The 16,092-nt window shown below is 42.7% G+C and overlaps 1 protein-coding gene across 8 annotated transcripts in view; it reads left to right on the forward strand.

The window, feature by feature from the left end:
- Window positions 1–16,092, forward strand: part of LOC124405098 (FH1/FH2 domain-containing protein 3) — a 72,958-nt gene that overhangs the window by 35,147 nt on the left and 21,719 nt on the right. For 7 of the 8 annotated variants that reach the window (XM_046879704.1, XM_046879707.1, XM_046879706.1 and 4 more), the window contains one exon: window positions 12,883–12,941. In XM_046879704.1, coding sequence (XP_046735660.1) covers window positions 12,883–12,941 — 59 coding nt within the window. Of the gene's footprint in view, window positions 1–8,788; window positions 8,912–12,882; window positions 12,942–16,092 lie in introns of those variants that run through there. The other variant, XM_046879709.1, reaches the window with a different exon arrangement.

Raw genomic sequence — 16,092 nt, forward strand, 5'->3', positions numbered from 1 at the left:
ATCCAAGTTTCTAGTCCATTCTTGAAAATTATTGCGATTCGTTGTTGTAGTCGTAGAACTGGCCGTTGCTTATAATATTTTCAGGAATACTTATAATTATTTGAACGAAGGATTATCATTCTCAGCTTGACGCACGCGACTATCAGACCTTGAGTTTATTCATCATTACGGTGATTCTCAATTTATTCGAATCTGGAACTTTCCGAAACGATAGGCTTTCGCAGCAGTTCTGAAGGCTGACCAAAAAAATTGCGCTTCTTTTCTCATATGACGTAAACGTACACAAGTACGTTTACCGGATACTTGTCGTAGAAACAATTCTGGAGAACATCAGACTTCGACATTTAACAATAAGTAACAATTGCTCGAGTTTGCCTGCAGCAAGGATCGGATCAAAAGCTTTTTTTGAAATTTTTTTCTAGCCTTATCCCAATGTACCTATCTGTTAAAAAATTGCATTAATCAGCGTTTCAACAATTTTAATTACTGGCTCCGGAAGCAGGGGTAGTTCAGCCTCCGACAATTTCCAAAACTTTATTTTAGAGTTACAAATAATGCTGGCGAACGCGTCGATAAGTGAACTGGCGTCAGCTTTAAAGCTGTACAGACACTCTCCAGAATCCAGATCAGTGCCTATTTATCACAAATCCACATTATACGGTATGTCTACACCTATTTTAAAGTCCTCGATTTCCCGTATACTGTACAACATTTATTTTCTCAGTTCCTAACACGTTGGGTTAATAATGAAATCAAAAAATCAAATCCAATTAGTAAATACAAATGGTTTGCTACCGCACATCGCTCTTCTGGCCAGGCGCAGTTATTTTACTGTGATAAATTCGTCACATGTTTAGTAGCCTTACGATCATCCTTAAAATTTTGTAGTTACTCAATACTACTGTTAGAAATATCCTAGAACTTTGGAATCAACACGCAAATTTATACAAGTTCGATGGAGTTAGGAAACGTTTATAAATGCTTGTAACGGATAAATACTGACTAAATATAATATTTCGTATTGTGAATTATATTGATCGTTATTTCACTTGGTCAAGCATTCGGAAAAGTGGATATGGCGCAGAAACCACAAGTGAAAAACGGAGATGATCGGGCATACATATACAGGTGCACTTCGGCGATATCTGTGCTTCTTACAACCGGTTCGATCCACATGCGCGGTGTGGATTCCCCTTTTCTCCCTCCACATCTCTGTCTCCGGCAGCGCCCCTTCCTTAACCCCCTCCTCCTCTTCTCCCTCGCGGCTTGATCGTTTGCCGCTTCTTCTCTGCTTCCTCCTCCAGCTCTTCTTACACTTCTTCTCTCTCGCTGGCCTCTGCAGAGCGTGTATTATACGAGGAATACCTGTATTCTTCTCTTATGCGTATCATCCTCTAGTCGCCATTTAATATCCTTTTCGACGTCGGACAGAAAAGTCAGATCAAATTGTGAGAATATATGTTGGAATCCCCAATAATACGTTGTATCGCCCTCGATGTTGTTTAACAAGATTTTCAACGTACCGTGTTGTTATTGACACGCTGTCTTTGACAAATAAGGCCATCAGTTTCCCGCAACCGGTAAAAAATTTATTTAGTTGAAAATAATAAGATTTGAAGAGCGGAAAAATATGGCTCTGAGAAGCTTTCAGTTCCGAATTATTATTTGAGTACGGTTGCAGTCCACAGCTCATCGTTGAACAGTTTTCATTGCATGGGGAGAATCGATAATCCGAAATGCAACTGACGAAGAACGAGTGAAGAAGGAAACCCTGGGAAGTGGCCACCCGATGACGCAGCTTCTTCATTAGCCTTTTATGAACGTTACCGTTTCACCTACCGACCTCAGCCTATCGGCCCGCAGCAATATCGGAAACTGTGATCAAGAGACGAAGGATAAACAGCCATCTGCAGTGTAAAATTTAAAAGACACGTTTGTATAACATCGTGACGCACCGCTTGCCTGAGTTAGGCCTTTCGATTTCGTTGGAATGTTTTCATGTTCTCACACTGATGGAAGCAAGCTTTGATGAATTGTTTGACCAAAAAGGTCAACGGCCGTGAAGAACGTGCTCTGGCGGAACTGAGCGTGAAGGTGTCTTTATATTTGTTTCTTCATCTCCGCAGGCCACGTCACTCTAGCATCCTCAGCTGTTCTGTCAAACGTCATGGCCGAAGAGGAGCAGCTTTAAGATTTCCCATATAACACGATTATCCGCATATCGTCCGATACATTTTGAGTATCGTATGAGGTTTCCCAATAGTTTGTACATGTAACGCGGTGAAAAGCTGCGGCCTCTTCAACACCGACCGCTAGCCGATGGAACCGCGTCTTTTACGGTCCGTGACCAAGACAATTCCAGTACGCGTTCCCACGACACCACGACTAACCCGCCTTCTCTTTGATTACAATACCAACTTCCTCGCACAGTTACCACCGTAGAAATATTGTAGTCAGATAGAGCGATTCGTCCTCCGGCGTCTCTTTGCAGCAGCGTTCGAGGAGTTTTGATTCCAGACTTGAGGATGGACGCTAGACTTTGCCTCGAGACGCGCCCCGTGTTGTCGAACCCGTAATCGATCGCATACACGGCCGTACGTACCCTAGTAATAGGAGGAGCGAACCCCTCGATACCTGTTCCTTTTCTTTACTCGGGGTCACATCAGACAAATGGTAGCCTTTTTTTAATAACGATTTATCGATAGCTGTAGCTCATCTTGCATGCAGTTATGGCAAAATACCACTTGCAAAAAGGACGACGTATAAGAAATGATACAATTTGAAAAAGTTGGTGTTTTCTAGGTTCGTCGAACAGACGAGTTAAAACATGGATTTTATATACTTTTTCACCTGTTTCTGTTCGATATTCTTTTCAAACTTACGTAATTTCCTTGGGGTAAATCAGCGTCGGGCGGGAAATTGAGACGATTTACCCCAATATATACTCTCAAGTAAGTTTCACGAAAACGAGGAAGGAAGAAATGCAACGTCTGAATTCGCTTTGTCGGTATACATTTTTCGCAATTCAACTCTGCAGCCGTAGGGAGGCAAGAAGCGGTCGAGCTGGTTACAGTGGCTTCGTTGGTATAATTGGCCTTCCATTTTGCCAGTCACTGAGATCGTTTCAACCCGATCCACCTGAACAGGATAAAAGAAGTTAGATGAGCAAACAGACAGCAGCGGTATTTCATTACCTGAATATTCGTCCAGGCCCGCTATCCGAGACCATGCAGCAAATAAAGGTGGTCCCGTGTTATCGCTCATCTCTCTTCTCCGCGTTTACGCGTTTCAGATCCGTCAGTAGGATACGGTTCGCGGACTTTCTCTATTCAAACATACCAAAATTTTTGCACGCTGTTTGTCGTAGAGTGAGACGGTTAGATTGCGCTAGTGGATCTGTCCATCCATCCAGCATAGCCATCAACGTGCAGATCTGGCTTGTGTTATATGCACCTGCAAACTGCAGAATTTACTCCGTGTGTGTCAGATGGTTGACTGCAAGAGGGAGAAAAAAAGTGGAAGTGGGACACCGACGGCCTGAATACTGGGGGCAATCGTGTAGTAGACCCTGGCTCTTGGCTTTCGACGACTCGGGAATCGTCAAGCTTCGCAGTAGGTAGTCACACGATTCGCGTGCGCCGGTGATGCGTCAAATGGAAGAAACGATGCGCACCAGTCTGTAAATTGAGCCATAAGTTTGATAAAAATCGGAATATAATGGTGCCAGATCGTTTCGCGTGATACCTGCTGAGTATTTTTTGGTCACTGTACACTCTACCGCCATGCACCAGGAAGCTGTGAGGCATAAGTAGTGCAATAGGTGTCACGATTGTTAGTGCAAAAAAGAAAAGAAGAAAAAAATAACTATTCTCGCAAATCTTTTACCTTGGAGTGATGACAATTATGATCTGTAGTAGGCAAATTGCTTGGACGAGACCTTTGATGCGGAAATGCGTCGGAGAGGTATGCTACGTCTGCAGGTAACTAAAATCCAGGCTGTATAAAATTTTTTTAGTCCTGACCTGTGTCTTTATTTGTAACGTATTGCTACAGTCTACAGTTCGGGTTTGCATTCATGTATAATTTCTCCATGTGATAATTGCGTGCCAATTCTCGGAGCGTACTGGCGAGCCATCAGAAACGTGATTCTGTGGATCTTCCCATTTGTGTTTTGATGTGTTCCATAGTCCGAAGTTGAATTGCATTTTTCTGAAGACAGAAAATTTCACGATCGTCAGATTATATGAGGCTCAAAATGATGTACGGGTTCGTAAATTCCAAGGGTTCAGTGAACACGAGAAGAGAAAAAAAATTGGATTTATTGGATAATTGAACTTGCGTAGAGAGGCTGTCTCTGCATGGAAATTACAAGGTTCGCTCGGCACCATGAATTACGATGTCAACGAAATGACGTTACTCTCGTTACTTGATCACTTGTTCATTTATATCCGAAGGACATAGTTTCTGCTCGTCGCATCAAATTCTGACACCTGGAGCCGGTGTTTGTAATAAATAGTTGCCGTGTGTTGTTGTACGGTTTGACCGATGAAGAAAGGCTAAGCGAAGAAGGACAGGCTGCTCGTTGTCTGCATGGCTACCGTGCACGTATCCTGTGATCTTAGGATATCAATCATTTGCTTTCTAATGCTGTATCGCCGGGTAATACTGCCGGATAAACTGTTTGGACATTGGCCTGCGTGGTGTAAACGATACAGTGGCACGGCATTAGGTGAGATTCCGTAAAGAGGCTTAGGCGTGAGGCATGTAATGTCACGACCAGTGCGCAGTGTCAGTAAATATTGCAGAATTTCGGAATCATGCAGCTACGACTTAAAAAGTAATAGCAGGCTCGAAAGAAGGTTGGAACACCCGACAACTGTCCTCCCGGGGGAGTTCTTCGTGCCATTTTAAGTGTAAACGTGCAGGTAAAATTTGGCGGTATGCAGGGAAACATCCCGAAATTCCTGGCTTGAACAACTGGGAATGAATAAACTGCAGCTTGTATCTTATTCCAGGGATCGCGTGGTGGTACCGAATAAAATAAAAGGCAACACGAAGCATGCTGAGGCAAGGACTGTAGGAAGGGAAAGGAGAGGGAAAAAGCAGTCGAGCTCGTCTCGGCCCGAGATATAGAAGAACACGGAATACGAGACAGAGATATAGAGATCGAGCTGAAATAAGTCTGGCTACGCGCTTGAACTGCAAATTCGGCGTGGCGTATAGAGTATTTTAGTTATTCCTCCCTTCACAAACTCGTATCCGAGGGTCTGACGGCCTTCGGCATCCCAGATTCTCGGGGGACTCCTCCTAGGCATTTCGTGTCACAAAACTGTGAAATTTTCGTTCTTGTTATCGCTCAATTTATAACAGGAGCGCAAGACACTGCATTGATGGTGTATGTATGCAATAGTATCCATGTCTACAACCATGGGTACCTGGGTATCGGCATTTGGATGCTCGGTTTGCGGTAGTCCACCTGCCTCGTTGGCGATGTAGTTTGGACTGGAATTTTCGTTGTGTTTCTAATGAGCAAGGTCGGGAGGAAAGTGAGCGAGTTATTTGATAATTTGAAAATATCAGCCTAAAAGGCAACAGAAGTTAATGAGGTGTGACTGTTTGACACATATCTACTTCGGATACCACAAATACACTGTGGATCGGTGCAGGGGGTAAATATTTAGATAATTCGCCGTAAGAGTCATACAGAATCAAGAGAATACCGCAGCTTCCGTTTTCTAACGATCGCTCACGTATCATTTCAATATCACTGGCGTCAGTTTTTTAATCTACTCGTGCACTCAAAAAATTCACGTATTAATGAATTGTGTAGTTTTTCTCTCGTCCATCTCTCGGCCAATTTCGAAACGGTGCGTCAGATTCAGAATACTACGTGAAATTGGACGGTTTTTTTTTTATTTCCGGTTAAAAAAGTATAGGCCTGGTTTAAGAAAAGTTAATCAAGTCGGGCAATAGGCCAAGTTATTAGGATTTCACAGTATTCCGAGAAGATGAAGCTCGGTGCTTATCAATTAGATTTATAGGTACCATAGGCTGAAAATGTTTGCCGTGCAAATAAAGTATACACATACCGCATACCTGTAGCGTGTTAGAGTGGATGCGGTCGTGATAGATCGGAGAAATGAATGAACCAGTGAATAGACAACGTATGAATGGATGGATAACTCAGCTTGCAGCAAGGGTGCGAGCGTGCATCTTCATTTCTGCGGATTGTCAGACTTCACATCGTGTGGCGAAATTATTCTGCATGATTCGTGACCTCTGCAGTTTTAATTCCTTGCTCGACTAAATCTTAGTGGATATACAATATACAATATCCGTAAACTGGTAGATGTGACGCGTGGCAAAGCCTGCTATTTTAGATTGATTGTTCAAATGGCAAGCCAAGCCGCCTGACCATTATAATTGAGTACGTGAGGCAATGGAGTTGAACGAAGTAAAATGTTACAAATTGTATCTCTTCATTTATGATTCTTTGGAAAAGGCACGCTATTCCGAAACTGGGTCAACTCTAGACGCGAATTACTTCAGCTTTATGAAAGAAAGATACACGTTCGTCTTGATATATCCAGTTTCCACTGGTATTAATAGCAGGAAAAATAAGTGTGTAAAATGAGTTTCCTCACGTTTCAGAAATTAAAAAAGATCTACCTAATTCTAGACAGCTTTTGGTCCAGCTTCCTGATCGATCAACTCTTCGTGCTTTGATTGAATACAATAGTAAGAGTTCAGGATCTGTGAAGCCTACCTTATATGAGATTATACTTGAAAGGCCGTAAAAGCCCCTTCCTGCATAAAATTGCGACTTGGTGCGTGGTAAAATTTACTTTACGAAAAGATTACAACTAACAATGAGATCCAGGATTCAGGCAGATATATCTGCGAAAAAGGCAAAAAGTCGGAAGTTAATTTGGCATACTATCTTATTTCCTTTTGGATTACGTGTGATGCTCCGAATAGCATCATCATAGTACGGTGTAGAGGTTTTTGTCGGTTCCTAAAATAAAATAAATTGGATAAAGTCCAGAATGAATCATCAACTATAATTTGTTTCCACAGGGTGAGTTGAGTTTATCTCAAGATCAATATTCCTTGGTAACTATTTCATACTAGCCGGTTTGTGGGCCGTGACCTGTCTTTCGAGGTTGCAGTTAGTAACATTATCGTAACGAAATATTGTAGAGAAAATTATTATTTTCTTAATTTCACAATGATTCTTAAGGAACTAAGATTTCGAAATATGAGTGTGTTTTGTTTTATCACGGTTTACTGAATTTCAGACAAATCCAAAATCGCGAACTCTCGGTATTTGCTTAGCATGCATCATTACAATAACCTCACTAACTTCAATATGATTCTATCTTCATATTACAGCCATGAGATACTTCAACACAGTGGCACATCGTGTAACACCACTCGTTCGTTTCTTTCGCTTCTTTCTTCATCTTTCTCAATTAATTTATTCCACGATAAGCGTGGCAATCCACTCTCACGCAACGAATTGACCACACCGATCATTCTTTTCTACTATATATACCTGAATAGTCCTTCCGCCGCCCTCTTGAGGTATTATTTCACTCGCTGGTCAGGTTCCCATCCTGCAACTGTTTGTTTTTCGCCTATTCGCCAGTAGTGGTAGGCAAAACGGAAAATCTCTCTGGGCATTTTCTAGGTATAGTACGTTTGCATACGAGGTTAAATCAGGTTCAGGACCTCCTCGCTTCCCCCATTCAACTGAACTTAACTTGAACTAATTAACGTGGCGTAACCTGGCCGGATGTACTTGATGCTAGTTCAGAGGAGGACGATACGCTTCTTGACCGTGTAAAAAGATGCACATCGATAGATAGTTGGCCAGGCGACAGCTGTGGCATTAGGAGTTGTACGTATTCAATCCTATGAACCACGTTTATCCATTGATCTCATTTCGAGCATGGAGAGCTTGAAAGTGAACAAGTCACGAGGTTCATAATCAGCGTGTACCAGAATACCTCAGGTTCCCATAACTGCTTCAGGTTCACCATAGGCCGAGTGGTCCGATAGCGAATGAACGTAGGTGAAACTGTAATCGGTTATTGGAACGACAAATAGCTCTTCGCTGCACACTGTAAAAATAACTTGGTAAGTTTCTCTTTCGTAATCAGTGTAATTATGGAATATTTTCAGAAGCGTCTACCCTTAGGCTTGGCAAATCAAAATAGTGTGCGGACTGTTTCACAACCTCGAGCTATATTGTGTCACGTGATTTCGTATAAAAACTCAAATTAAAAATTGGATTGACCAGTGGTATCGAGGGCATCGTTGGTTAGTACAAGGCCACGCGTAAACCCAAGTGATTCTTAAACGGTTTTAATTCTTAATAAATTTACTCCGCTAGTCGGTATCGCTGAGAAGCCGGACGAAACTGCGCGTTTGAATTAACGGAGTGTCAAGGGATTCGCGTGTAGCCATGGCTACTGATTCTACCATAGAAACGACATGCTTAACACTGCGTGGTCGTAGCTGTCGCGAGTAGAGTGTGTGTATAGTCTCTCTTAGAATGCAGTGAGCGTACCCGGAGCTTTGATCTCCCACCATTTCTATTGTGGCGATCGCCGCGGCTCGCGAGTTGCTTCGAAAGAAGAAGCTCTCGACCGAGCCAAACGCGATATACTCTGCAGTTGGCGTTTAGTTCTCGGACGTAGTGGGTGGTAATGACACGATTAGTGTATCGGAATCTTTCCTTTTTTTCGTCCTTTTTCTCCGTACGACGATCGGTATTCGAATGGTTGACATTGTATTCGGCTTTCTCGGTGAACTTTACGTGACTCGGTTCTTTCGCCAGGATACGTACGGAATATTTTTCATACAGTGAAAGTGCTATGAGACTGGATCGTACCATGCCACCATATTGGTAATTTTATTCTATTCATGTTTTTTGGAATGACAATATGTTCGTAAAATTTTAAACACTTTTGATCAATGATTGAAATCCCGTTTGCGTAATACAAAATATCAGATTACGTAAACTATTCATATATTTAAGTGTTAGAAGGTCTCCTGTAGTAAAACTTTTCCATCACCCCTCAAAAAACAAGGTATCGGCAGGCTATACTTTTTCAACTCTGTTTCGGAAGAGTAAATTTTACTTATAGTTGTATTTTATTCTTCAACCGAAGAAGGATACTCATATGTTACGTTTTATGCTCTTATTGCTGATGAATCACACACTGAGAGGCTGACTTGGCCCGAGAAAAACACAGAATTTGACAAGAACGAGATAGAAATAGAGATACAAGTGAGTTGCACACCGCTACCGATTTACCTGCTTTGCCCCCGCAATTGCGTCAAGCTAGCTGAGCTGAGATCCCAACTTACAACTTGGCTCGTGTCCTGGTCGTAGAAGATCATCAAATATCTTGGTCTTACTTATTTCATATAGTTGTCGTAATACCATCCTTGGCCTTCGACGCCAAACTAGATGGATGCACGGATGTCTTAATACCACCGTAGACTAAGGATTTAATTTCTTTCATTACAGTAAAATTGGAGTTGTACTAATTAATATTGAGAGAATGGAAAAAATCTTTTCTTTTTAAAAATGAGTGAGTAAAAATGCCGTTTCCAGTCCATTGACAAGGTTCATTTCAGACGCTGGACCGTGCTCTGGGATACACTTGATATGAGTGTGCGGTCGCTCAATTTAGACCAGAATCTAGTATCTGACATAGCAAGACACCACAAGGCTCTTGGCGTTAACACGATGCACAATTAGAGAGGTTAATTCTTAAGTGATTTATGACTCGAGGGAAATGTACTTAATAACTATTGTTCGCTTCTCCCGTATGTTGTGCGATCATTCTTATTTATACAAATATCATTTGTTTCCCAACACTTGCTAGGGAATTTCAATCTTCAAACCCTGTGGAGGGTGCGTAAAGTGCGTCATTTATGAACAGTACGGTAAAACGATGTTGGCAAGTTATCTAACCCTAATTTTACGCGCTGTTTGTGGTACACAGAAATGTGTGGTGTACAGAAATGTCGCATATATTTCGGTGGAAGGTGATAAGAGAATGCGTTCGTTTTTTCCTATTTTAAACGGGACAGTCTACGTCGCGTATTTGTAGGTGTAGGTACTTACAACAAGCGCGTTGAATTCCGATCAATTCCATAATGAGAAACAGTCCACTGCAAGCTATTGGTGAAACAAGGATAAGTTGAAATATTTGTTGTGAGCACGAAATTTTTGTTCTCTTTCAACGCAGCTTGTTTTTGGTCCAGGTTACGGTTCACCGCTGGAAGAAAGAGAATGATGAATTCGCAAAAGTAGCGAAACGGCCTCGTTTTCTAGAATCTTCCAGCTATTGGGTTACCTGCAATTTTGACAACATGGTACGTCCACACTCGCGATTTATTCCGAGATTAAGTGTGTCGCCGAAAAATCACAAGTACCATGTCACTTTTTATCTACCAGTTCAAGTACCTGAGGGAAGATTTTACAATGCCACTCATTCATTCCCGATCCCCTGATACCGTTTTCAATGAACATTATCGTAATTCGTAGACGTTTGAAGGCGGCAAATAAAATTTGAAATAATGTCTCGTTATTTCAGCTGCGCGGAATAAGTCGTGACGATGTGATTTCTCGACTGGCACATCGAGTCGCGTAATGATTTCGTCGAGGCACCTCTACCTATCCGATTACCTCTGGCAGTCTCGGCAATTACGGTGGTATCCTTGACGATGTTCACGGAAGCGTACACCCTCGGCGAACGCCGATCACTCACGCGTAGCCTTCTCTCCTCGTCGTTAATTTACCCCCAGGGTTGGGTGCGAAATAATAGCGCACCACGTCTAGACTCGAAAGACAGACGTAGCGAAGGTGCAGGTTCACCCATACACGGCTTCTTCTCGCGTCTACTGCAACCCCGCGAGCCAACGCCAACCATGTTCATTTAAACTTGCTAATTATCGTAGCCAGTAACGTTCGAGTCTTGAGTCTATGATACCTACGTCTTACCTGTTTTTGTCTGCCTATAATTTCTCGGGACGAATCGATTGTTGTAACGCAGCCAGCTTAACTGATTCTTTATCGCTGAACCGAGGTGGCAGCTCGGATGATCAAGTGCCTTTCCTCCGAACCACCGTATAGCGATAGGTTCCGTTCGCTAACGATAAAAGTAGTCATGTTGTCAATCGTCGTACTGAGAAGGATTGTGAAATTTCACATCGTGCGCTGTCTTGAATGTGAAAGAAATCAGGCTGGCAACGACTTTGCTGCAATGTTAGAATCTGCCCCTAACAGACAACACTTTCGCAATCCATCACACGAGTAGCGTAAGATCTCATCGAAGTTGGTAGAAAAATTTGTCTCAGCAACTTTTTGCATCATTCTTTACCGACATTTTCTTGTTTTTTTACTCACTCGGTTGTTTGCCTAGCTTGGCTTCGCTCTACCCCGATTTTAATGTAATTGCATGGCCGTTCTTCGCTCGCTCGCCAATTAGTAGACAGGAATGAACTGCTGGAATTATCATCTTTCATCCAGGAAGATGAAAAATCGGTCCTATTCGTGTTTAACGAAAAACTTCCCCCGAAGATCATGCCCCATATATAATCTACGATGTAGTAGACAAATTAAAGTAACGCGAAACGAAAACCGACGAGCTACAAGTAGGTGGAGAGGAGTTGTCGTTTTTCAAATTTTCCCCCTCATAATTCACGAACCATTAAGCGAGAGCAGTATTTTGCTGGATCGTAAATTCCCCCGGAAACATCTAAGAAATGTATTTCCCTGGTCAGGCAGTCATACAAACGTTTTTGGTCGAGGTGTACTCGTATGACTTTTCATTTGCGAAACAACAATTGCAACGAAGATGGTAAACTTGGATGCGTATCAGTGTAACGGATGTGCTTTCTCGGTAGTAATAACACCGAATAACACCGCTACATAAGTAACCATGAATTCAGTGAAGGAGCACGATGATAGTAGACGTGTATAATGAGTACACAATAGGGAACACCGATACGTAAATTCGATAGAAAAAATCAAAAAAGAAGGAGATATTATTATAATAACATATTTTATAAAATGTTCTCTCAATCAGATCGCGATTTACTTCATGACCATCGATCCGATCATGTGTAACGCTACGTGAGTTTAACAAAAAATCATGGTTATTCTGATAGGGCGTGGACTCACCACCAAATTACAAGACAAAGCGATTATTATTTACGGGTTCAAGCCAGTTCACGTATTTCATACTTGGACGTGAATATCAGACAGTAAGAAAGTAGTACGTTGGTAGATGAATGACATGCACCCCTCCCCGGTAACAACAGGAAGCTACTCATCACACGTGGCTCATCTATTTTCCCACTTTTACGTCGGTTTTGTTCTTTTTTTTTTAACCCTTTGTCTTTCGGCGTAAGTTTCTCACAGAGTTCGTGAGAACGTTCACATCAGACTTGAACTTGAACCACTCTGTAACTCTCTAACCCGGTATCATCAAGTCCGTTCTAGACCGCAGTTGTGCGATTCAAATCAATAAGTATAGCACAATTAGGTGACAGTGATTACTCAGTCGCTGGGTGAAATTGTTTCCACGTGTTTGTTCAACAAATAAATTTAGATTTCAATCGGCAACTATATTTGCTCAGAGTATGACATTGAATACAGAATTTACAGCGGTAAAGTAGAGTAAACGATTTCAGTAACCTCACGAAAAAAACCTCACCTCGGATAGAATGTCCGACCCCCTAACATTTTTCTCATGGGAATTTACCATTGTCTATGAGTTTGGGTTTTTACCGTGAGTGTAGCAGTGCTCATAATCTGTTCATATTTTTTCTAATCGTTTTTATCCCATTTTTTTGTTTCAGTCGCAAGAATTCTATCGTTCTGAGGACACAGCTGTCCGTACGAGTACACACGATAATTGGTAAGTTTTCCACCATTCTCATATCGTAAATGGGGTGAGTGACTGCTGCGTAATTGATATACCTGTACTTACGCATGTATGATCTTGAAAACTGTATGCTTCCATTAACGACAACGACCTGATCGCTGCATGGACGCAGCCAGTCAGCCATGCCTTTTATCAAATAATTATGAAATATCTCGATGAAACTGTACCCTCTGCAATCTCGGTGAACCGGGGAGATGATTTATTCGATTCGCCAGTCGTTTGCTTCTGGGCGATGAAAAATATCTGTCCATCAATTGCGTACCCACGGCGAGGCGGCGAGGCGGCGTTCGTCTTGATTCTTGGGCTTCGTGTCAGGGCGACAGAGCCACGGTGCCGTCGTTTGACTGAGATATTGCTGGTGAATTGAATCGACTTTTAGATCAGCCAGAGAACTTGCTGGCAGTCACTCCGATGGAGACGAGGGAAGGGGATACAGATCCGCATCTTCGATCCACGATTCGCCGACCGCTCTCACGCCCGTATCCTCGACGACCTTATCCCTCTGCAAATCTCGCGTCGGCGCCCTCTTATTTCATATTTCCCGATCAACGACGTCGATGTTGACATTGACGTTAATTCAGTTTACCGACCCTTTCAAAATCGTCATACGTACACTCGCCTCCCTCCTTTCTAACAAATATCTTACTCGTACACTCGTATAGAAGAGCTTTTTGTCCTTTGAAGGCACCGAATCAAACTGACTTATATATATTTGTGAGAGTTATTTAGTTGAATACGTTTTATTGAATCAGCGAATCGGTAAGGTGAGTGTGTATCCGCACTCTTCCACTGGATGGTACGAATAAGTGAAGTTACTCCTACAGATATGGGTGTCGGAAATGAGAATTTGTTTTAGTTTCCATTTAATGTTGAACATTTCATCATCCGTTGTCCGACTACGCGCAACGAATTTGATCATTGCAGAGCAATCTTACCTTTGGGTGTTTCAATGAAATATCTACAATAGCCAGGGTAACGGGACCTTGATAGCGCATCTAGATGTACGCATTTGCGTGGGATTCACTTATACCAAGCCTGAACCGTTGCCATTGACCGTTTCGCAGCTTCGTTTGTTCATGAGTTTCAATTCACCTATTTTCATACTTTAGCATCGTGCAGTTCATGATGAGGATGATTAAGTCGCTAATTGACGGATTTTACTGGGTGTAAAAAGAGCATAGCGGGAAAGAAAAAAACAGAGTCGCGGCTAAAAGGGCAGCCTGTAACTGCATAATGTGAGAAACGAAAAATGGTACGGCACACAAATCCGAATGGCGTTCTCGACGAGATGCATCGCACTACCGCACCATATACTGTACGGGACTCGGCCGATCCGAAGGAGGTTTCGGTGACGTGGAACACGATCCACCTGCCTCAACGGCTTCGTTCGTTGACCCTGCGCCTGCAGGTCTGGTGCGTAGGTACTAAAGTTCGGTGAGAGAAGAGGGTCCAAGAGAGATGGAAGGGGAGCGAAAGAGAGGGTGGCGAAGGGGCATGACGGAAAAAAGTTTAGTACAACTCGAAGTCTGGGGCATTTTATTACGTTCTTCAACGGTTCGAAGCCCGTCGCCGCCGCATCGTTCACCCCGTTACAGCCCTCCGTCGATTGATCGATGCACCTTATACCGGTCTTTCTCATTACATTCGGACGTGCCTCATTCATTTCTCCAGAATGGCCATCCATAGTATTCCATAGTTATCGAATTTCGGGTGACATCACGGTGTTAACTCTCTTATATGTACAGGATCGTCTGCGTACCACGTATGGTTGAAAATTCGTCGTTATACTTGTTCCGTACGGAGGCAGACGCGCCGCTGTAACGGGATAAACGAAGAATCTTATAATTTGGTTAATTCCAACATCGGTTTCGTCCTCATAAAACTGCGCCGTATTCCTTCGACCGATGAAACGAAGGAGGATAGGCGTGTTGGTACCCGCGTAGAGCGTGGCCGACGTGTGAAATGTGAGGAAACAAGTATTTCTTCTGAAAATGAAAGGTGGATTGATAGGGAGCAGCAATAGAGTGTAGCTGAACTTCAAAGTCACCGTGTACACGCACCTTGACTCCTGTGAGACCCGGGCACTTGATGAACTCGCGAGCTCCCGCGTGGGAGGAGGCTTGCATGGGGGGGGGGGGGGGGGGTGTAACCGGTCTCATGCGGAGGATCCGCTATTCTTAGAATCGGGCCCTCAAGCCGGACCCTAATTACCTCTACCTGGAACCCTATGCACCAACATGTATTATGCATTCGAAGATTGCGTGATATTCCCCGATTATGCTGTGGTGGGAAATTTTTCGCACGGTTCTCTTTTGCTGAAACAAGAACAAGTCAGACTCCGTTTTGAACAACTAATGACGATATAAGTGCCTGCCAAATCACTCGTTTACACAGGATTAAGCTCGTACAACGCGTTGAAACCAACCAACTCAGATGGGTATAAGTTTCAGTGTCATGAAAAATTTCTGGTATCTTATCTTGAAACAATCTCATCAGCTGTCGATAAAAAGTAATGAATTTTATTACATTTATACGGACCTTGCCAAAGGTGAAGACGTATTCGATACTTTGAAAGCGGAGACGCGGTTTCCGAATAGAATCGAAGGTATCCACTACCGCGGGGACCGGTTGTTTTCGGGTGAACGACTTTGACGCTTGAACTCTCTGTCTGATTCGAACAAAACTGGCTTTTCAACTCACGCGTCGCCAAAACTTATTTTCATGACTGTACTTACTGCAGCCGGCAAAGAAACGAAAATCTCAGAGAAGAGAAGATCGTCGTTACCGGAAGGGGTTATTTCATATCGCCGTAAAATGGCACATCCTCTATCCCCAAGGTCATAGTCAAATTACTTTAGGCATAACGACTTTCTAATTCTGCATCCGTCGCATCGTCATAGCTATATTTTAGATTATCGAGCAAACCATTTGCATCTTTATGAGCTACGATTTGTGGAACAGTAACTTCCAAAAATGAGGATATAGTGAAAGGTAGAAAGGTTATTGCAAGGTGACCGCTGGATTGCGTCGACCGTTGTTTAGATTATCAATGTTATAATTCTTTATTAATTAGATGAAAGGATTTTTTTTTAACACTTGCTTGGAAGTGTGTAAATGTGACAGG

Source organism: Diprion similis, chromosome 4, assembly GCF_021155765.1.
Source record: "Diprion similis isolate iyDipSimi1 chromosome 4, iyDipSimi1.1, whole genome shotgun sequence".
Lineage (NCBI taxonomy): Eukaryota > Metazoa > Arthropoda > Insecta > Hymenoptera > Diprionidae > Diprion > Diprion similis.